At 41.3% G+C, this 24220-nt stretch overlaps 1 protein-coding gene across 1 annotated transcript in view; it reads left to right on the forward strand.

Annotated features, from left to right (window-relative positions):
• The window catches only part of LOC309822902 (uncharacterized protein), a 181655-nt gene that overhangs the window by 153960 nt on the left and 3475 nt on the right, over window positions 1-24220 (forward strand). Inside the window, 5 exon segments of the mRNA XM_082654986.1 lie at window positions 584-746; window positions 11005-11147; window positions 12051-12247; window positions 13310-13662; window positions 19431-19500. Of these exon segments, the coding sequence (XP_082511112.1) occupies window positions 584-746; window positions 11005-11147; window positions 12051-12247; window positions 13310-13662; window positions 19431-19500 (926 nt within the window).

Below are 24220 nucleotides of genomic sequence, written 5' to 3' on the forward strand. Positions count from 1 at the left end.
CATTCACCAATCTGATGGAAATGGGATACTTAAGTAAACTTCTTCTTGACTTTCTCTCTATATGAATAAGGCAGATAATAATCCTGCTGGTCATGTTTTACTCAAATAAGTCACTAAAATACTGAATTTGCTGGTTCTTCCTCTAAATCCAGACTCTCATTCAGAATAAAATTTAGAATGTTTTTGAGAGGAAAGGAAAAATGGATTTAGTTCATGAAACCCATTGGGAAGAAATGACTAGAAGTCTGAACCACAGATATTAGAATGGGTCAAAACTCATTTTCCTAAATTTTTTCAACATTCGGTGTTTTAATTCATCTCCTTCTCACCAGGAATAAAAACTGAATGTTTCTTCCTTGCAGTGAAGGCATTCAGATGTTTTGGGTCCTAATCTATATGACCACTTTTGAGACTTGGCACAAGTTATTTAACTTCTCTAGGGAAAAGATAAGCCAATGTTAACAGACCTCCTATCGTGGGACTGACTTGGCCCACTTGAAATAACAGACATGGTTACCGTACGGTCATTGTATGAGGTCCCAAGATGACTGATGGAAAGCGAGTGTTTGTCTTTTGCTTTCAGACCACAGTGTGCAGCGTAACAAAGCGTCCTGACTTCTCCGAAACTGGTCAGTGGGATGTTGTCACAGAGACAGAGGGGGAGCTGGACAGAGCTATCTTTGATGCTGTCATGGTTTGCACTGGACACTTCCTGAATCCCCGTTTACCTTTGGAGTCATTTCCTGGTGAGTCATTTCTGCCTAAAACCATGCCTACTCTTCTGGGTTCTTCTAGAAGTTACTGATTTGTAATTGGAAATACTTCCTCGTGATTATAGACAACTTTATGTTTACCCTCAGAAATAATATGTACAAAATAACTTTGAAAGTTATAAAACACTATAGAGGTGTCAGATTTTATTATTTACTTATTAATATAAATGCTGACGTTATCATTTAAGTTTTATCATGCCTGTCTGATTCAAGCTCAGTGATCACAGAAGGCTCAAAACTATCAGATCGGTCATGAAAAAATATAGGCTTTGAATTTCGTCATTAAATTACAGGTCATTGGAATCAGGAGTGACCTGTAATTCAGTAACTTAAAGGAAGTGAGAATACAAGGAAACTTGACAGGATTTTTTTTAAGAAATAGACCAGAAATTATACATACAAAGAAATATTGTCACCCTTCAAAATAGTCATCACAATAATAATCCATCCACCTCTTAAAGCAGGGCTATCCACACAAAGGAGTTTTAGAAATTCCCCTTTGGAAATGCTTTGGATCCAATGGCACATTCTTTTTAATATACTCACAATTGGCAAATCTCCATCTTTTGAAGTCAAGTGAGGATTACTAAAATGTAGTGAAGCTACTCTTCTTCCGTTACTCATAAGTGGCCCTAAAGGCAATTGAGTATGAAGTTTTGAAACTTCTTTTAGGAATTAAAAGAACCTTTAAGAAACGAAGATGTGAAGAAGAAAGTCTGCAAACCTTAGACAATAAAAAATGAAATATAAATCTTAAAACGTAATCTCAAATTAACAAAATATTCTATTTTCAAAATGTGTTAGGGACCAAGGGAGAATTCAGTACATAATTTTACAAAGAAGCAATATTGTAAATGGTGGGTCAGCTTCAGGCTTGCTGCTAGTCTATGGGCTAAATACATAATCACATAGTACCAAAGGAATATATAACTGCCTCTATAACAATGTTTCTATGAGGAAATGTGTCACAAGTGTCAAATAAGAGATGCTTTGGGAATTAAGTGTCTTGTCAGGTTTGAGGTGGCTAATCCTTTACTCCTAACTACCTTCAGTCCCACTGCGACTATAACTAAAGAACACTGCTGCAGAAGAGCAATCAGGGGCTGAGAGGTGATGATCTTTGTGGCAGCATGAAGTGTCCAGACTGGCAGAAGTGGGCCCAAGGAAAGAGACTGGCTAAACATAGAGTAGCAACATAGTTTTGGATCATCTTGAGAGCAGCCATTTCTACATACTTTAATGACCTCAGGGAGGTGGGGGAGGAATAACTGTAGTAGAAATATTGAGGTGCCTCTTTCTTTTGCCCTAAAACCCAGATATTGGAGAAGGAAGAAACCCACACACGTAGATTTTAGAGGCTCCCCCTGAGGGGGTCTTGGTTTATGACCAGACTTTAGAAGAATCCGTTATGGGGGACAGCAGTACAGATAATCCCAATTTCCTCTGTGTTTCCAGAGTGAGGTATCTTGGTGAGTGGATACGATGTAAACTTTCCAGAAGTTCTGGTCTGCTACAGTTCCCTGCAGGCAATGGCCCTGGATAAGTAGCATTTAGCATAATGGTTATGAACAAAGCTCTGGATCCAGACCCTGTGCTAGTTGCTTAATCGTGGATGAACATAACCTCTCTAAGCCTCAGCAAAGTGGAAATATAAGTTCCCATCTCAGAGTAGTGATGAGGATTAAATGAGATCATCATGTAAAATACTTAGTATAGTACAGAGCACACAGTAAGCACTCTATAAACAATAGCTACTACTGTTATGAATCGTGACCTTTAGTAAGCTATTATCCACCAGCTGAGAATTGCTTGGAAGAACCTGCTTCCTAAGAAGCAGATGCGTCCCCCAGACGAAGAAGTATTTCTCCCTCTTAGTTAAGTTATAACCCCAGTTATAAGCCTCAGCAGCCATTCCATCTCAGTGCTGGATCCCCCCAGAGCCCATACAGGAATCACGGGATGGGTGGCACAAAGTGCAGTTCTGCAGGTCACCCCTCTTGATTCTTCTCTCTCCCACACCAAGAAGTTGTGTAAACGTGACTCTCTAAACACACATCAGTTGTAATCATTAGTTACAGATTAGTGGTCGCAAATGCCTAATTATATTTGATCAATTATTAACAAATGTTCTTAAACTCTGTGAGCGTTGTGCATGGACTTCAAGCTTCTGGTCTTCCTTCTCCTAAGGTAGTTGCTAAGCATTTTTCAACACATAACAGTAGGGGAATAAGTATAAGATGAAGAAACCACAATAGCAAACTATTCCAGAGATATTTGCTGACAAGGCAAACTAGGCCCTGTGCCTCCTAGCAGACCGTTTTTTTTTTCTGAATTAGTAGTTTTGATTTACCAAATAGATTCCTTTGGGGCAGGGGAGGGGGCAAGGCATTATTGACGTATCATTGATTCAGAACTACCTATGCATTCCATACTTTTTCTTGGGTCCCCTGCTCAAATATGCAATTATGGAGAACCTATTATTTGAAAGCATTGTGTTAGCTACATACAAAATCTATGAACCAAGGTTGAGCCCTCAGGAAGCTTCTCTCCAGCCAAACCTCAGTGAATAGGTTGAAGCCCCACTCTCTAATGCATTCGAGGCACGTGTTCTTCCCCCTTCTTGAAACCCTCTTAGGGCTTCGCTTTTCAAATTCCTAATCATCTTTGTAATGTCATTCTTTGGAAAAAAAAAAAATCACCTCCTCCAGGATGACTTCCTTGACTCAGTCTAGGCTGATGCCCCACTGAAGGCATCGTAACACCTCCTGTTCTGGAGGGCAGCATAGTATCATGCTTGACAGCTGAGCCCAGAGTCAGATGACCTGACTTCCCGTCTGGCTCTGCTACTTACTGTATGGGCTTGGGCAAGTTGCTTAATCTCTCTGTGCCTCCACTCTCAGCATTAGTAAAATTGCATCATAATATTGTTCACCCTATGGGGTTGTTGTGAGGTTTAAATTAATTAATATGTATAAAATCCTTAGAAGAATGTCTAGGACTTGCTAGTAAGGTCTGAATAAGCGTTAGTTAGCTCTTGTCTGATTACCTATTTCTCACTCGAGGATGAACTCTTTAAGGGTAGAGACTGCCTTTTATTCTCACATCTCCTAAACCTAAAACCTGAAACAGTGCCTTGGGCTATACAATGTTGAAAGTACAGGTCATGTAATATAGAGTTATTAACCAACTGTACTTTTTCTTGTAATGTCCCTGCAGGTCTCATCTGTGGGGCTTGTCCTTCTCCTGCCCTTGGTTGCAATTTCAGGCCATTCCCACCGCTTTTCTGCTCACTCTCAAATAATGAAAAGTCCCCCTCTGTCATCTTTTTTTTTTTTTTTTTTTGGCCATGCCATGCAGCATGTAGGATCTTAGTTCCCTGACCAGGGATGGAACCCGTGCCCCCTGCAGTGGAAGCAGAGAGTCCTAACCACTGTCCGGACTGCCAGGGAAGTCCCCCAACTTCTCATTTTTATAGCTGAAATGTTCTGTCTCGTGTAATAGTAAAAACTGGCAATTACCTGTAATGATGAAGCTTCTCCCCTCCCCCAGCCGGCTCCTGCTTTGTGCTGACAGCAGCAGTGAGAAGAGATGGTGCGCTTGGCTGCTCTCTTCCTCTGCCAGTTCCTCCTCCAAACCTTTCACTCACCAGCTGCAGTCTCTGGCCCTTCCAGAATTGGAGTCAGGGCAAGGACAAGAAGAAGTAAGGGGGCAGGAAAAGTCTTTCTTCACTGGCACCAACCAGGTGCTAGTTCTCTCAGGCCTTGGGGGTGTTTAAGATCCATGCTTTGGGGGGTGCTTTCCTAGGCTCTCCTCCAGAGAGACGCCCCATGACTAGGGATCGTTCCGTGCAGCCCCTGTTGCTACAGACCAAGCACTCTCAGACTGGCCACTTTACAAGTCCCTAAACCCTAGCTCCTCCCCAGGTCATTTCCATAGACTATCTATTAAGGTCTCGTTGCCAGTCCAGATGGCTACCTTGTGCAAAGTGCCTTTAAATTGGCATCAGACAGGCTCTCTCCTACATGGCTTTCATCTGGTCCACATGAGACAGGTATCCCACACTGTCAGCAGTAGTAGATGAAAAACTTGCTACTGGTGCAGCCACGCCTTGCAGGCAGTTCCAGTCACAGCCTTTCAAGCGTGGGTCACACACCAGTCTCTGTGCTCCATAGACTCCAAGGGTCGAGGTCTCGCAGGGGTCTCCCAGAAGCCCCTTGAATATTGCTTCGTGTCAAGGAGACAAAAAATGCAACAGCACTTTAAAATCCTTTCCTGAAAGTCTCCAATTTCCAACCTCTGGCCACTTTGACTTCAATCCCTGAAAGTGAGAGGCAAAGGATCACAAAACCGGTCTGCATACACCTTCTTTGCAAAGTCTGCCTAGTGGGTTTAGCACCTCCCTAGGAATGTGGCAACTATTTGTTGCCATATTTAGTGCATTTAGTTTTCAGCTTTGGGGGCCTCAGCAGGCAAAGACTCCTATTAAAACATTGTGTTATACATAGTAGCTCTTCAATAAATGTTATTGAGTAAATGAATGAATCAGTGACTGTCTGGTAGGAGAATGATAGGTTCCAGGAGACAGTTTCATCTTTTTACATTAAAATTGCAAAAGTACTTGAAGCATTGGGGTGAGAGGCTGAGGAACCCTCTAAAGTGAAGCGCCTCCCTTTCCGATTCATTGTCAGTGCTTCATCTCACAGGTCACAGGGTCTGAAGGTGGCTGGCCCCATCGCTGTTTATTTCCTCTGCCACCTCTCATTGCTGAAGCTGTTACCACCGACCCTTTCGAGCTGGTCCCCAACGAGGGTCCTCCTGCCCGGTGCTGTTCGAGCCAAGAGGCCAAATTTGGTTCAGAAGCAGAGGAAAGCTTTATTCTTTGATCAGAGAGTGGACAGGTGCGAGACCTGGCTCTAGAGCAGGCGACCCCCAGGACGTGGTGGGGCTGCTTTGCAGGGTTCTGTCAGCAGGGAGGGGGCAGAGACAGGCACAGGCTCACACTCCAGATCGAAGTTTGGACCCAGAGACTCTGCACACAGCCCATCACCGCCACCACCTTCAACTGAGGGTCACGTACTGCGCTTCTGCACACTCCCCTGAGCTGAGGCATCAGCGCAGCCGTTTCACACTAGGAACTCAGGTCTGAAGGGCCAGAAGCGAGGCCTCTGCACGCAGAACCCTGTGAGCAAGTGACACTAGACTAAGCACAAAGGAAAAGACAAAAAGGTTAAACTTTATCTTATTACCCAGACTAGGCTCTGCTGGTGACAAATCCCTCCTCTCTTTTGTCCTTCTCCTCATTCTTGAGGGGCGCTAGGGGGCGCAGGTCCATCTTTTGTACCCCCCTGGAAGAGGACCAGACTTCTTCCCAGATGCCTTTTAGATGCGTTTGATGGTCACCAGGCCTCAACACTAACTGTTCGTATTGCTGAGCTACCATCATTTATCTAACCCTTTGGAGACAAAGGACACCAGATAATTTAAGATACATGGTCCAAATATTAGCAAGAGCAAGTTTTTCCTAAAAATGCAGGTATCTAGGTCTTTTGCCTGTAGGCAAACGTGCCCTGATATGGAGGCTCACTGCAGTGGCCTAAGTATCCCTGGTCACACTTTGTTGTTTTTTTGGAAGAAAAGCTTCAGGTCAGAGAGAGGTTCACATGAGTCAGGGGGGGTCCATGGCCCCAGGTTGTCTCTCCAGAGGTAGCGTTTAGGGTCCTCTTCACTCAAGGGTGATGTGCCCACAGAGCGATCCCTGCAACGTCAGGGCAGAGTAGGTGGTTAGGGTCACCGAGTGGGGTCCGTTCCTCTTAGGACTGAGCTGGTCTTGCAGGCTGCTGGTTTTCCAGGTTTTTAGGTGTCCCCAGTCTCCTGGCCAGAATGGGTGGAGGGCCAGGTTGGTGGATGCAGGCAGCACCTGGTTACCATATTCCATGAAAGCTTTCATAGTTTCTCCTCCCTGGAGGGCACACTTGAGTTGTTCCATTTCAAGTTAAGGCGTCCCTTCTCTCGGGCTCGGGTAGTGGCTGTACCATAGATGAGTTCAAATGCACTTAACTTTCACTTATCCCTTGGGGCTAATCACATGCGGAGCAGGGCAACTGGAAGCAACTTCATCCAGTCTTCTTGAGTTTCTGGACATAGCTTGGCTAAGGCCCATTTCAAAGTCTGATTGGAGCTTTCTACTCTCCCCAACAACTGAGGTCTCTAGGCTGAGTGCAAAGTCCACCCACAGTGCCCGTTATCCCCTTCATCACTTGAGACACAAATGCTGGACCATTATTACTTTGTAGGGACCCTGGAAGCCCAAACCTGGGAATTATTTCTTTTAGTAACGTTTCTATACACCCAGAAAAAGAGTCTACTAGCACCAAGAGATACCTGAAATTGCCAGGTACTCTCGCCATGCCAGTAAAATGTCTGCTAATCTTCCCCAGGATATGTCCCTCTGGTCTGAATGGGCCTCACCTGGGGGCCTCTAGGGGGTCTGGTGTTGGAGTTGTTCATTGTGCAGATGGGGCATGTCTCAACTATCCGACTGATTATACTTTTCATGCCAGGAGTTACCATGACCTCAACTAGCCAATTATATACCTGTAGTGAGTTCCTTGATGAGCCTCCCTGATGGCTTGACAAGCTGCAGTTTGGGTGAAGAAGTATTGCCCGTGCTCACTAACTAGCCACCCATGGCCTCCTAGATCTCTGTCGAAGCCCCATTTTCAGGCTCTGTTTAATTCTTCCTCTGTGCAGATTGAGGAACAATTGGATGGATCTGGCCTTTGAGGTATGAGGGGTAGTTGCCAAGTTACTGGTTCTAGGGCTGCCCTTTCAGCAGTTGCATTGGCCTTGTCATTTCCCTTTATTACCTCTGCATCCTTCTCTTGGTGACCCCTACAATGAATCACTCACCTTTTTTGGAAGCTGTACTGCTTCTAAGAGCTTCAGTATTTTTAAGCCATGTTTCACCTGTTTATTCTCCACAGCAGGCATACTTCTTTCCTTCCAGGTAGCCCTGTGTGTGAAGGATGGCATATCCTGGGAATCTGTGTAAATATCTGTGTAAAATCTTCCCTGTCTAAGACTCAGGTGAAGACTATCAACTAGGCCTTTTGGACAGAAGTCCCTGGGGGTAGGCTTCTTGCTTCTATGACTTAGGTCTGGGAGGTCACTGCCTATCCTGCCAGCCTTTTTCCTTCTCTCATAAAACTGCTCCCATCTGTGAATCATTCCTCTTCAGTGTTTGGGAGAGGTCACTTCCTAGGTCAAGGCGACTGGAATAGATCGTGTCTATGGCTTCTATATAATCATGCTCCAAGGGCCCTATTTCTGTGGGTAGCAGGGTAGCAGGATTTAGCCTGTGACAGTTTTCTTATGGTAACAACTGGGTTGTCTAAAGGCATAGCCTGAACTTGAATCGACTTTCTGGAGGTTAGCCATTCTGTTCCCTTACAACTTAACTGAAGCCTGAACCCGGTGTGGAGTCCGTATAGTGATTGGCTGACCAAATGTTAACTTTTCAGCCTCCTTTAGCAGGGTTGTAGTAACTGCTATTGCTGTTAGACAAGAAGGCCATCCCTTAGTAGTCTGATCTAATTGTTTGGAGAAATAAGCAACCACCTGAGTAAGGGGTCCCATTTTTTGAGCTAATACCCCAAGGGCGATTCCCTTTCTTTTATGAATATAAAGGTCAAAGGGTTTAGCTAAATTTTGGAGGGCCAGGAGAGGAGTCTGAAGTAACTGCTTTTTCAGTTCTTCAAAGGCCCCTTCACATTCTGAATTCCATTCAAAAGGATCATTATCTTTTCTTTTCAACTTTTCATACAGAGTCCCAGCTATTAAACCATAGTTAGGGATCCAGATGTGGCAAAACCTGGCCATCCCCAGGAAACCCCTAAGTGGTCTTTTAGTTTCAGGAGGGGTGAGGCAGCAAATGACTTCTTTCCTTTCCTGGGGTATGCTTCTCTTGCCTTCTGTGAGAACGAAGCCTAGGTAGGTCACCCTAGTTTGTGGTGTTTGAACCTTTTTCTTGGATACCGTATATCCTTTATCTGCTAGGTTGTTCAGGGTGGTTATAGTATTTTTGTCAGAGGCCTCCTTAGTAAGGCTGGCAATCAGAATTTCGTCTACATACTTGAGGAGGGTTCCCTCCTCCAGATGTAGATCTTTTAGGTCTTTAGCTAAAGTTTCCCCAAAGATGGTGGGAGAATTTTTGAACCCTTGAGGCAGGACTGTCCAGCAGTATTGTTGTTTTTGTTGCATGTTTGGGTCCTGCCACGCAAAAGCAAAACTTTCTTGTGGCTCTGTGGTTAATGGAATACAGAGGAAGACATCTTTTAAATCTGATACAGAGTCCCAGGTCCTGGTGGACAGTAGAGCGGCCAGCAGGGTGTAGGATTAGACACTACTGGGTGTATATCTTCAGTGGCTTCATTGACTGCCCTGAGGTCCTGTACCATCTGGTATTTCCCATTGGGTTTCTTTACAGGGGGAATGGAGGTATTACAGGCTGACTGACATGGTCTAATAAGGCCCTGGTCAGTTAGGCCCTGTGACACGGGCAGTTCCCAACAAGACCTCCCAGCAGAGTGGGTACTGTTTTCTATTGGGCCATGTATGTACAGATTTTAGATGGACTATCATGGGACTGGCTCCTACAGCTCATCCCATCCATCCCTGGGCCCAGACCTTGGCATTTATTCCAGGGAGATCAACTTGCTCTGTCTGGGGAGGTTTGTCCTCAGCCATTAACATTATCATCTTGTGCCCTTTGTCTAAGGGGACACCAGTCTCCAATTTGTCTCCCATTAGGTGTATAGTAGCTCCCAAGATATCTCTTCCTAGCAGAGGTACGGGGCACTCGGACACATGCAGGAAGGAATGGGTGAGCCTATGTTTGTCCAGTTTACATTCTGATGGTTCTATGAATGCTCGTTCTTGGACCTTCCCTGAGACCCCCATAATTTTACAACTCTTGTGACTGAGTTTACCTGATCTGGTGTTCAGAACTGAGTAAGTGGCATGAGTGTCAACTAAGAATTCAACAGGCTTTCCCCCCATGTCCAATATTAGCTGGGGCTCCTAGGGGTCAATTGGTGTGCCAGCTTAGCAGCCCCCTGGCCCCATCATTCTTCATCTATCTGGCACTCCCTCCCAATGACTCAGGGTGGGTGGTAGTATAGATTCAGAGGCATTTCCTGAATGCACTTCTGCACATGGTCTGCTGAGCTGAAGTGTCAGGCACAGCCATTTCACACTAGGAACTCTGGTCTGTAATGCTGGGTACAAGGCCTCTTCACATGGTATCCTATGAGCAGGTGAAACTAGACTAAGTACAAAGGAAAAGAAAAAGGTTAGACTTTATTACCCAGTTTCTACTTTTATTTCCAGGGAATTGTTAATGGACTTTGCCAGTGACACAGCCACCACTGTAAATAGCTCTGCTTCCACTGTTACTACCATTCCTAGTTTATATGAATCCATGGTTTATGTCTGTTATATATGCCAAGGAGATAATTACCAAAAAAAAAATCAAGAGGAGAAATATTTGGTAGCCCTTTTCATATATAGTATATCAATATCGTAATAGTGATACTTCCATTGACAGAGTGTTAGGAGCTTGAAAGATCAGTCAGAAATACAAATATAAATAACAAAAGAATAAAGTATAAATAAGCATACAGTATAATAAGACATTAAGCGTATAATAAGACACAAAGTAAAATAAGCATGAAGTAACAAGCCTAAATCACAAGAATAATTACTTTATTTACATGAGAACATGCCACACAATTTCTTTTTGTAAAAAAGAAAATTTCTTAATTCAATTTGTAAACATGTTATATACATAAATCACATTCTGATAGAATATATCTATTGGGTAAAATAACATGCATCAACAGGCTACTTCTTGTCTAGGATGTTCAGGTCATGCATGAGATGTTTCTTATTATTGTCTGCAGTAAGCTTGATTTCCCTAAGTAATTGCTTTAAAACGGAACACGCATGAAATATAAGTTCTCCTATGTTTTTAACAAGGCATGTTATACTAAATCAGTATCTGAGCTTACAGCATCCAGTGGGATAGGGGATGATATGCTGGTTCTACTGCCTGCAATTGGGAGCAAGAACAAAGGGCTGCCATATTTCTGGGACTTGCCTTTTCCCACAGGCCCTGTGCCTGCCAACGAAGGAGTTACAACTCTAGATATTTCTGATCCCTCTGTCCCTTCAGGAATCCATAAGTTTAAAGGCCAGATCCTGCACAGTCAAGAGTACAAGATCCCAACAGGCTTTCAGGACAAACGCGTCTTAGTGATCGGTCTTGGGAACACTGGAGGGGACATTGCAGTGGAGCTCAGTCGAACCGCAGCTCAGGTACACCATCTCTGAATCTGCACTCCCACCCCCAGCATCATTTCTGGTATCTGGAGAGTGGTATTCAAGATTATAAAACACACCGGCCAATCGCTAAATTATGTGGACACAGGGTAAGTGAAAAAAAAATCTTGAAAATCCCTAAAGCCTCTCATAACACACGCTTTACAGAACTGAAAAGATGTCCAAGAGATGTCCAAGAAGGGTCTAAGAAAATTGTGTGAATGCCAGACCACTAAGTATTTTTCAGAGGTACCCCTGGAACAAGATCAAATGAGCAAATTGTTCTACCCATGCCAACTGTCTTTCTTTCACACTCTCTCTCTGTAATTCTGGAAAGAAAATCCATGTAAAAAGAGAAAGGGGAGGTTGTTTTCTGAACATCTCCAAGTTTTCAATTAGGAGTCAGATTTGTACTTCGTTTTGAGGTAAAAGCACCCGTTACTTTGCCCAAGAAGTATGCATAATGATTTTAGAAATTCCAAGCATAGATCCACAAATTAGAAATCTATTCCACTTTATCATAAATTATAGGACAATGATTAGATTTAGAAATAATAGATTTTTATTTAATTTAGTTAAAATTGCTTGCTCAAAACCTCACTTTAAATCCTATATTATTTACATGTAAAACATAGCCAGCTCAATAGCACATGTCTGCTAGTACTATAATTCTTTACTTTAAACATGATGAAAATACTTAACCGATACATAGGTCAGGTCAAAGTGATTTATGAAAATAATGACAGCGGGGGAACACCTAGTCATTTGGAGATCTAGGTACAACTTCACCAGTCCTCTGTTGTTATAAGACCAGAATGTTATAAATCGTTTGAAACATATTGAAGAAAAATACTACAAAAATGATGCACATGTATTTATCCTTCTTGCCTTACTTTTTAGGTTCTTCTCAGTACTAGAACGGGTACCTGGGTCGTCAGCCGCTCTTCAAATGGGGGCTACCCATTTAATATGATGGATACAAGACGCCACAATTTTACTGCACAAGTTCTGCCTTCATGTGTACTAAAGTGGAGTCGAGAGAGGGGCTTGAATAAAAGATTTGATCATACGAATTATGGACTAAATATTACTAAGGGGTACTTATATTTTTATTTAATGGTAAAGTTATTTAATCAATATTTCTCATTCTATTTTATTCAGAACTCAAAATGTTCAGTAATTGTGACATTGCCTTTGTTTATCCAAGCTTATTCTTTTAAGACAATGTCTATCAGTACCACAGAAGTTCTTGAAACAGGAGTACTCTCTGTCTGGTAGCAAAATAGTAATTGATGAGGCTAGAAGAAAATGAAGGATGGAAACTTTATTTCCAGTTTGAAAATTACGAAATTTAAATTGGCCTTGAGGGTTCACAGGATGGCTGCCATCCACAAATAGAATATTTGCAGCAACAGTGAGTGCAGATGGCCAGCTCTCACTAACCTTTAATAAATGTCTACTCTGCCTGAATGATTAGAGGTATGAATTTCCAATAGAAATTCCTAGTTATATATTTTAATACACATCTATATAGAGCTACACATTGGCAAGGAAAAGGAAAACTGAAATGCATGTAAAGTCATTAAATGTGATTTTTATTATATGCATGACCCAAATATTTTTTCTTGGGTAAGATGGCTTTCAACTTACGAAGAAAATTAATAACAACGAATGATTCAATATGTAAATTTTATAGACATTATGTCTGCTGCAATTAGGTAGAATGATGTTCATAATGAAAATATTTATTATGAAAATCTATCAGTAGATTCAATTTTTTTAATCCAAAAATTTTTTTGTAATTTCCTCTTTGCCAAATGCCAATCCTTTGAGGCCTGGGTGATGTGGACCCAAAACTGACTATCAAATGGATTGTTGTGTACTTGATCCTGACATTGCTCCAGAAATTAGACCCAAGAGACAGAGAATTTTAAACCCCACAGGAAAGAGTAGGTTTAGTCATTTTCTACATGCCTTCTACTGGGAGCAGGAAAACAAAAGATGTTATAGAAACAGTAAGTCAGATAGACAGCTCTGAATTAGACATTGGTCAATTTACTCCCTTGACGTGGCAGATATTTTGAATTGACTAAATAAATCATTTGCTGAGTGTCTTATAAATATAACCACAGTGAATAATTTTCTCCTCTGTGTCAAAGGAAAAAACCAAAAACAATTGTGAATGATGAGCTGCCAACCTGTATCCTCTGTGGGACAGTCACTATGAAAACCAGCGTGAAGGAGTTTACAGAAACCTCTGCTCTCTTTGAAGACGGGACAGTGGAAGAAAACATCGATGTTGTGATCTTCACTACAGGATACACCTTTTCTTTTCCCTTTCTGGAAGAACCTCTCAAAAGCCTTTGTACAAAGAAGACATTCCTGTATAAGCTGGTCTTTCCCTCAAACCTAGAGAGGACAACACTGGCTATGATTGGCTTCATCAGCCTTACAGGATCCATCTTAGCAGGCACGGAGCTCCAAGCACGATGGGCCACAAGAGTATTCAAAGGTACCTGGACTCTATTTAAAGCCCTATGTGAACAAATGAGTCTTGAAACCAGTCCCCTGAGATTTAGCTAAAATCAAACAAATGTGAGTTAAAGTAACATAAAACATCCAAAAAAATTTTAGTGAAGAATTAATTTTATATATGTGTAATATTATGGTGGGTGTGCTTATGTCATTAATGTGACTGAGTGGAAAAAGAGGCTTTGACTCTGTGGATAGAATAAATTTGGACAACAAAATAAAATCACATTTCTCAGAGTAACTGAAAATATTAGAAGCTTCAGGATCCTGTTTTATACTACTCTAGTCAAATCAAGTCTAGTTTAGTCCATTTACTCCTAAGTCTTTCCATTTATGACTATCAGTAGAGTTTTATATCGCTTCCTAAGAAAGACACTGAAATAATATACGCTGTGAATAAAGTTGAGGTCTAAGGAGATAGTGACTTTTAAGCAATGCCCATAAAAACACTGTAGACACTGGACACAGATTGCTATCAGTTATTACTGTAAGAGCAGAGGTGATAGAGTCAGGGCTACTGGGGTCCAATCCCAACTCATTAGCTTTGCAAGGACCTCTTTAAATCTCAGTCCCTTTTTCTGTAAAATGAGAATAAAACCTGTTTCACAAAGGTTTTGTAAAATGAATAACGTCTACAAAGCAATTAGCACAGTTCTTGGCACAGAGTAAATGCTCATTAACTTATAGCTGTTGTTCTTACTATTGCTATTATTATCATACCTCTGTAAAGTAGGGCAAGTTTTAGATTCATAAGCATTTTAAAGAATTCCATTTGTAACTGTATTATTGCATTTGTAAAAATATAAACAGCAATCACAGTTGAGCCAACCAGCTGTCCTTTAGCAGAATTATACCCTTAATGAATAGAAACAATCACCAATAATTAATAAATAGCATATAACACAATATTAGGTAATATTGATTTCTGTCACACTGTAAAAATGTATTAAATATCAACCATACTTTAAAATGTTCTCCTAAATTGACAAACATGATATTTTAACTGGGAGGGTGAGGAGTGGAGGGGAGGCGAAGGTGATTAGGAAATCTCATTTATTTGTATTACAGAAAAAATTCCATGGCATTTGTGATTAAATTATTACAAATGTTTACTTAAGGCTAATTAAAGTGCTTTCACAGCATTTTCCAATTATATTAAAACAATAGCAAAGATCAATAAAACTAAAAGCTGGTTCTTTGAGAAGATAAACAAAATTGATAAACTATTAGCCAGGCTCATCAAGAAAAAGAGGGAGAGGACTCAAATCAATAAAATTAGAAGTGAAAAAGGAAAAGTTACAACGGACACCGCAGAAATACAAAGCATCATAAGAGATTACTACAAGCAACACTATACCAATAAAATGGACAACCTGGAAGAAATGGACAAATTCTTAGAAAGGTATAACCTTCCAAGACTGAACCAGGAAGAAATAGAAAATATGAACAGACCAATTCCAAGTAATGAAATTGAAACTGTGATTAAAAATCTTCCAACAAACAAAAGTCCAGGACCCAATGGCTACACAGGTGAATTCTATCAAACATTTAGAGAAGAGTTAACACCCATCCTTCTCAAACTCTTCCCAAAAATTGCAGAGGAAGGAGCACTCCCAAACTCACTCTGCGAGGCCACCATCACCCTGATACCAAAACCAGACAAAGATACTACAAAAAAAGAAAATTACAGACCAATATCAATGATGAATATAGATGCAAAAATCCTCAACAAAATACTAGCAAACAGAATCCAACAACACATTACAAGGATCATACACCATGATCAAGTGGGATTAATCCCAGGGATGCAAGGATTCTTCAATATACGCCAATCAATCAATGTGATACACCATATTAACAAATTGAAGAATAAAAACATGATCATCTCAATAGATGCAGAAAAAGCTTTTGACAAAATTCAACACCCATTTATGATAAAAACTCTCCAGAAAGTGGGCATAGAGGGAACCTACCTCAACATAATAAAGGCCATGTATGACAAACCCACAGCAAACATCATTCTCAATGGTGAAAAGCTGAAAACATTTCCTCTAAGATCAGGAACAAGACAAGGATGTCCACTCTCACCACTCTTATTCAACATAGTTTTGGAAGTCCTAGCCATGGCAATCAGAGAAGAAAAAGAAATAAAAGGAATACAAATTGGAAAAGAAGAAGTAAAACTGTCACTGTTTGCAGATGACATGATACTATACATAGAGAATCCTAAAGATGCCACCAGAAAACTACTAGAGCTAATCAATGAATCTGGTAAAGTTGCAGGATACAAAATTAATGCACAGAAATGTCTTGCATTCCTATACACTAACAACGAAATACCAGAAATAGAAATTAAGGAAACAATCCCATTCACCATTGCAACAAAAAGAATGAACTACCTATGAATAAACCTACCTAAGGACGTAAAAGCCCTGTACTCAGAAAACTATAAGACACTGATTAAAGAAATCAAAGATGACACAAACAGATGGAGAGATATACCACATTCTTGGATTGGAAGAATCAATATTTTGAAAATGGCTATACTACTCAATGCAATCTACAGATTCAATGCAATCCCTATTAAATTACCAGGGGCATCTTTTAGAGAACTAGAACAAAAAATCTTAAAATTTGTACGGTGACACAAAGGACCCCGAATAGCCAAAGCAGTCTTGAGGGAAAAAAACGGAGCTGGAGGAATCAGACTCCCTGACTTCAGACTATACTACAAAGCTACAGTAATCAAGACAAAATGGTACTGGCACAAAAACAGAAATGTAGATCAATGGAACAGGATAGAAAGCCCAGAGATAAAGCCATGCACCTGTGGTCAACTAATCTATGACAAAGGAGGCAAGGATATACAATGGAGAAAAGACAGTCTCTTCAATAAGTGGTGCTGGGAAAACTGGACAGCTACATGGAAAAGAATGAAATTAGAACACTCCCTAACACCATACACAAAAGCAAACTCAAAATGGATTAGAGACCTAAATGTAAGACCAGACACTATACAAATCTTAGAGGAAAACAGGAAGAACACTCTGTGACATAAATCACAGCAAGATCTTTTCTGACCCACCTCCTAGAGTAATGGAAATAAAAACAAAAATAAACAAATGGGACCTAATGAAACTTAAAACTTTTCGCACAGCAAAGGAAACTACAAACAAGATGAAAAGACAACCCTCAGAATGGGAGAAAATATTTGCAAACAAATCAACAAAGGATTAATCTCCAAGATATATAAACAGCTCATGCACCTCAATATTAAAAAAACAAACAACCCAATCAAAAAACGGGCAGACGACCTAAATAGACATGTCTCCAAAGAAGACATACAGATGGCCAAGAGGTACATGAAAAGCTGCTCAACATCACTAATTATTAGAGAAATGCAAATCAAAATTACAATGAGGTATATCACCTCACACCAGTCAGAATGGGCATCATCAGAAAATCTATGAACAACAAATGCTAGAGAGGGTGTGGAGAAAAGGAACCCTCTTGCACTGTTGGTGGGAATGTAAATTGATACAGCCTCCATGGAGAACAGTATGGAGGTTCCTTAAAAAACTAAAAATAGAATTACCATATGACCCAGTAATCCCACTACTGGGCATATACCCAGAGAAAACCATAATTCAAAAAGACACATGCACCCCAATGTTCATTGCAGCACTATTTACAATAGCCAGGTCATGGAAGCAACCTAAATACCTGGCGACAGAAGAATAGATAAAGAAGATGTGGTACATATATACAAGGGAATATTAGTCATAAAACGGAACGAAATTGGATCATTTGTAGAGACATGGATGAATCTAGAGACTGTCATACAGAGTGAAGTAAGTCAGAAAGAGAAAAACAAATATTGTATATTAACGCATATATGTGAAACCTAGAAAAATGGTACAGATGAACCAGTTTGCAAGGCAGAAATTGAGACACAGATGTAGAGAACAAACTTATGGACACCAAGGGGAGAAAGTGGGGGCAGGGGGTAGGATGAATTGGGAGACTGAGATTGACATATATACATTAATATGTATGAAATAGGTAACTAATTTTTTAAAAAAGCCACAATGAAATATCGCCTCATACCTATAAGAATGGCTATTATCAAAAAAACAAAAGATAACCTGTGTTGACAAGAATGTGGAAAAATTGGAACCCTTCTACACTATTTGTGGGAATGCAATAGTGCAGCCACTATGGAATATAGTATGGAGGTGGCTAAGAAATTAAAATTAGAAGTACCATATGACCCAGCCGTCTCACTCCTGGGTATATATCCAAAAGAATTGAAGTCAGCATCATAAGGAGATATCTGCACTGCCATATTCATGGAAGCATTGTTCCCAATAGTCAAGATATGGAAACAACTTAACTGTCCATCAGTGAATAAATGGGTAAAGAATATACAGACAATGAAATATTACTCAACCTTAAAAAAAAAAATCCTGCCATCTGTGACAACATAGATGAATCTGGAGAACATTATGCTAAATGAAATAAGTCACAGAAGGACAAATGCTGCATGATCCCACTTATATGAGGAATCTGAAATAGTCAAGCTCATAGAAGCCGAGAGTAGAAAGGTGGTTAGCAGGGACTGCGGGAAGGGGAATGGGGAGTTGTTGTTTGATGAGTATAAAGTTTCAGTTATGCTAGATGAATATGCTCTACAGATCTGCTGTACAGCACAGTGACTATACTTAACAATACTGTATTACACACCAGAAATTTTGTTAAGAGGGCAGATCTCATGTTATGTTCAATAAAAAAAAAAGACAATCCCAAAACAAAAACAACACAGAAGACTCTTAAGTACCTGGATTTTTTAGGTATTTTATAATGAGCTCAAAAATGCTTATCAGAATGACAGAGCTCAGCCCTTCCCCCTCCCCCGTTCAGAAAAAAAAAAAAAAGGAATGACAGAGCTGAGAAAACAAAACTTGATTAGATCACACCATAGCAGTGATTGCAAGCCTCTCCAGAAAGCCTCCAAGAGGCAGTCTGGGAACCACCAAGTGAAGTCTTTCCAGCTTTATACAGGATAAAATGATCCTAGTGGCAAGTATACTACAGAGCTAAGTCAGACCTTTCTCATGTAGGTTAGTAACCCCACACCCTGGGGTCAGCAACTTGGCAACTGACAAGGGCAGGACTGGCCAGAAAAGAGAGACTGTCCGTGTCTAGGTGGATTATTGAGAACAAGCACATCCTCACAACAGCTCAAGCAGACAGAGCCTTTGTGAGATTGAGAGACTGCCTGGCCCCTTCCATGCCTGAGCCTCCCCATGTAACAAAATGAAGACATACCAAAGCAGGGTTATAAGAATGGGGTCATTTTAAGTGTTTACAGTTAACCAGCTAATAGTTTTAATGCATACACACAAATATAATGTGGAGGTATATATACAATATAATGTAAATAATATTATATGTCAATATATGTAAAGTGCAAGCAGATGAAGAGGGGCAGGTCCTGATGACCAGTGCAGTGCAGGCTCAGCCACGGGGCATCTGTCCTCACAATTCCAGCAGTACAGTACCCTGCTTAAGTGAATTCAGAGGGGCAATTTACCTCCAAAAAATTACCCTCTGCACTCTAATTCCATTCTAAGCTTTGATGACCACATGTTTTGAGGTTGGAGCAGTGGGGGGCCAGAAATCAGGGGGAGGAGAACTCAACGGAAGAGGCACATGTGACTTTACTGTTGTTTCTGACTTTCCTTACAGGACTCTGTAAGATACCTCCATCTCAAAAATTGATGGCTGAGGCTACGAAAAAGGAGAAGCTCATAGAAAGGTATGAAATATAGCCTGCTACCAATATATTCCATTACAAAAAAAAAAAAGATTTTCAATATAAAAGCCATTCCTAGAGAAGCAATGTGGTAGGATGGAAATAATTGCATTATGAGTCAGAAGAATATGTTTTCAGTCCCTACTTTTCCACCAACTAGATTTGTGGCCTTAGATGTGTCCAATGGAGGGACCAGGTCACTCCACTGAGTCTGGCCCAGGACAGATGGCAACCCTTTGTTCACTTGCCCCCAAAGCCCTGTTCTCTTTGTTCTCCTCCTACTTCTCAGGCTGCTCTTTCTAGGCATTTACAGGTGTCTCCTCTTCCTCACTCCTGAAAAATGGTGAATCCCAGCCTTAATCCTCAGACCTCTTCTCACTTCTATTAACACTCACTCCTAGGTGGCCTCACCAGGCCTGTGGCTTTAAATGCCATCATACACTCATGGCTCCCAAACTTGGATCTCTAGCCCAAATCTCTCCTCGGAACTCCAACTCTTAATCCAACTCCCTCTAGATAGCTCCACTTAGATATGTAATAGGTGTTTGAAATTTAATATGTCTAAAAACTAACCCTCGACCTCCACCTGCACGTGGGCTGCTCTGAGACTTTCCCCTTCTCAGTCAATGGCTACTTATTCCAGTTGAACAGTCAAAAACTTTGGAATGATCTTTTTTCCTCTCTTTCTCTCACATCCTCAGCAAATACTGTCAACTCTTACCTTCAAATAAATTCAGAATCCAGACCCTTCTCACGACCCTGGCTGCTACCACCCCAGAACAGGCCACTATCATCTCTCACCAGGACACTTGCTGTCACCTCTTATCTGGTCTCTGTACCTCCCGTCTGCTATTCTACAGTCTAACCTTGACGTTGCACAAGAGTGACCAATGCTAACATTGCTCTTCTGTTGAAAACCCTCTGACTGCTTCCCATTTCACTCCCAGAAACTTCCCTGCAGCTCTGCACCCCTATAGGCAACCAGCTACCTCTATGCCCTCATGGCCTCCCGTTCTCCCACCTCACCCATACTGCTCCAGTCACTCCAGACAGCTCCCTGCTCTTCCAACATGCCAAGCATAGCCCCCTCAGAACCTTTGCACTTACTGTTCCCTCTGCCTGGAATGTTCTGCCCCCACCCCGTACCTGTAGGTTCACTCTGCTCAAATATCACCTCATAAGAGAGAAGCCTTCGCTGAGAACACTGTATAAAATGGCAAACCACTCAGTCTCATCATTGCCTCTTCCCCTTTACCCTCCTTTATATTTCTTCATAATTCCTATTACCGCTTGATATATTCTATATCTATTTGGCTGGGGTTTTTTTTCTACAGCCTGATGATTTTCCCTGTTAGAATGTAAGTTCCTTGATAGCAAGGACTTTGTTTTACTCACTGTTGAACTCCCAGCACCTAGGATGGTGCCTGTCATGTGATACACACTTAAGACTGATTGATTAATTGAAGGAAAGAATGAATAATTGAAAGAATGACATTGGCACATCATGAAGGTTTACTAACAACAGAAATAAGTGGGAACAGAGCCTTCATATACACTATACAGTTGACCCTTGAACAACACAGGTTTGAACTGCGTGGGTCCACTTACGTGTAGAATTTTTTCAATATATTGGAAAAATTGGGGGAGGTTTGTGACAATTTGAAAAAACTTACAGATGAATCACAAAGCCTAGAAATACTGAAAAAATTAAGAAAATTTAGGTATGTTATGAATGCGCAAAATATATGTAAATACTAGTCTATTTTATTATTTACTACCATCAAATATACAAAAATCTATTTTAAAATTTATCAAAACTTGCACACATAAACACAGACCATGCATGGCACCATTCACAATCAAGAGAAATGTAAATAAATGTAAAGATGCAGTATTAAATCATAACAGCAGAAACTTAACTGTAGTATATACTGTACTACTGCAATAACTTCATAGCCACCTCCTATTGCTATTGTGATCAGCTCAGGTGTTTCAACTATCAGCTTAATATGTCATGTGATGCTAATCATCTCTGCAAGAGCAGTTCATCTCTCCAGTAAATTTCGTGTCCCAGTAAAAAGTGATCTCTTGCAGTTATCACGTATTTTCCATCGTGTTTAGTAAACCTTGAATAATACCACAGGACCCATACAAAAGTGTCACTAGTGATGCTAGAAATGCTCCCAAGGAGGAGAAAAAAGTCATGACATTACAAGAAAAAGTTGATATGTACAATAGATTGAGGTTTGCTAGCTGCAGTTGCCTGTCTTTTCAAGATAAATGAATCCAGCATAAGGACTGTTATTTTAAAAAAGAAAATTTGTGAAGCCATCGCTGTAGCTATGCCAGCAGGCATGAAAACCTTGCACTTTTTGTGAAATACCTTTTTATCTTGTATTGAAAATGCAGCTTTTATATGTGTGCAGAATTACTGTAAGAAAGGCATAGTTATAAACTAACATGACTTGAGAAAAAGTGAAGTCATTACACAACAACTTAAAGCAAAAGAAAAGTGAGGAAGATTGTAATGCCAGAGAAGGATGGTTTGATAACTTTCGAAAGAGATTTGTCTTTTAAAACGTCAAGATAGGGACTCCTCTCATGGCGCAGTAGTTAAGAATCCACCTGCCAATGCAGGGGACACGGGTTCAAGCCCTGGTCCGGGAAGATCCCACATACCACGGAGCTACTAAGCCCACGCGCCACAACTACTGAGCCTGTGCTCTAGAGCCCGCGAGCCACAACTACTGAGCCCACGTGCCACAACTACTGAAGCCTGCGCGCCTAGGGCCTGTGCTCTGCAACAAGAGAAACCACTGCAATAAGAAGCCCGCACAGCACAACGAAGAGTAGCCCCCACTCACCGTTAACTAGAGAAAGCCCGTGCGCAGCAACGAAGACCCAATGGAGCCAAAAATTAATTAATTAATTGATTAATTTTTTTTTAATGTCAAGATAATGGGAGGAGCAGCTTCTGCTGACCAAGAGGCAGCAGACAAAGTTCCAAGACACCATTAAGAGAAGGATACCTGCTTGAACAGGTGTTTAATGCAAACAAAAGTGCCCTATTCTAGAGGGGAAAAAAAGGCCACAAAGGACATTTATTAGTAAAGAAGAGAACTAAGCACCAGAATTTAAGGCAGGAAGGCGTAGGCTAACTCTACTGTTGTGTGTAAATGCAGTCAGGTTTATGATTAGGACTGCCTTATCTATAAAGCTGCTAACCTCAAGCCTTGAATGGAAAAGATAAATACCAGCTGCCAGTCTTTTGGGTGTACAACAAGAAGGCCTGGACAATGAGAACCCTTTTTCTGGATTGGTTCCTTCCATGCCTTGTCCCTAAAATCAGGAAGTTCCTTGCCAGTAAGGGACTGTCTTTTAAAGTTCTTTTGATATTGGATAATGCCCCTGGCCACCCAGAACCCATGATTTCAACACAAAGCGCTGAAGTGCTCTATGGAAGGAATTGTCAGTGCTATGGAAGAAAACAGAACATCGGGAAAGTGTGGAAGGATTACACCATTGAAGATGCCATTGTTGTTATAGGAAAAGCTGTGAAAGCCATCAAGTCTGAAACAATAAACTCCTGCTGGAGAAGACTGTGTCCAGATCTTGCGCGTGACTTCACAGGATTTATGACAGAGCCAATTAAGAAAACCATGAAAGAGATTGTAGATATGGCAAAAAAAATAAAAATAAAAAGCAGGGGGTGAAGGGTTTCAAGATAAAGATCTTGGAGAAATTCAGGAGCTAAGAGAGAGGGCTTCCCCGGTGGCACAGTGGTTAAGAATCCACCACCAATGCAGGGGACACTGGTTCGAGCCCTGGTCCAGGAAGGTCCCACATGCTGCAGAGCAACTAAACCCGTCTGCCAGAACTACTGAGCCTCCGCTCTAGAGCTCACGAGCCACAACTACTGAGCCCACGTGCCACAACTACTGAAGCCCGCATACCTAGAGCCCGTGCTCCACAACAAGAGAAGCCACCGTAATGAGAAGCCTACACACCGCAATGAAGAGTAGCCCCCGCTCGCCGCAACTAGAGGAAGACCCAACACAGGCAAAAAAAAAAAAAAGCTTAACAGAGGGAATTCCCTGGCCATCCAATGGTTAGGACTCTGTGCTTCCACTGCAGAGGGCAAGGGTTCGATCCCTGGTCTGGGAACTAAGACCCTGCATGTCACGCACAGCGCGGCCACACACACACACACACACACACACACACACACACACACACACACACAAAAGAGCTAATAGAAACCATACCAGAGGAATTAACAGAAGACAACTTGATGGAGATGAGTGCTTCTGAACCAGTGCAAGATGATGAGGAAGAAGACATAGAAGAAGCAGTGCCAGAAAACAAAGTGACATCAGACAATCTGGCAGAAGGGCTCCAATTATTTAAGACTGATTTTGACTTATTTTATAACATGGACCCTTCTATGATACAGGCACTGAAACCAAAGCAAATGATGGAAGAAGAATTGGTACCTTATAGAAACATTTTTAGAGAAATGAAAAAGCAAAAAAGTCAGACAGAAATTACAGTGTGTTTCCATAAAGTCACACTACATGTACCTGCCTCTTCAGCCTCCCCTTCATCTCCTCCACCTCTTCTGCCTCTGCCACCCCCAAGACAGCAGGACCAAGCTTCCTCTTCCTCTGCCTCCTCAGCCCACTCAATGTGGAGATGACGATGAAGACCTTTATGATGACCCACT

This window comes from Grampus griseus (genome assembly GCF_964374135.1).
Source record: "Grampus griseus genome assembly, chromosome: 1".
In the NCBI taxonomy this organism is placed as follows: domain Eukaryota; kingdom Metazoa; phylum Chordata; class Mammalia; order Artiodactyla; family Delphinidae; genus Grampus; species Grampus griseus.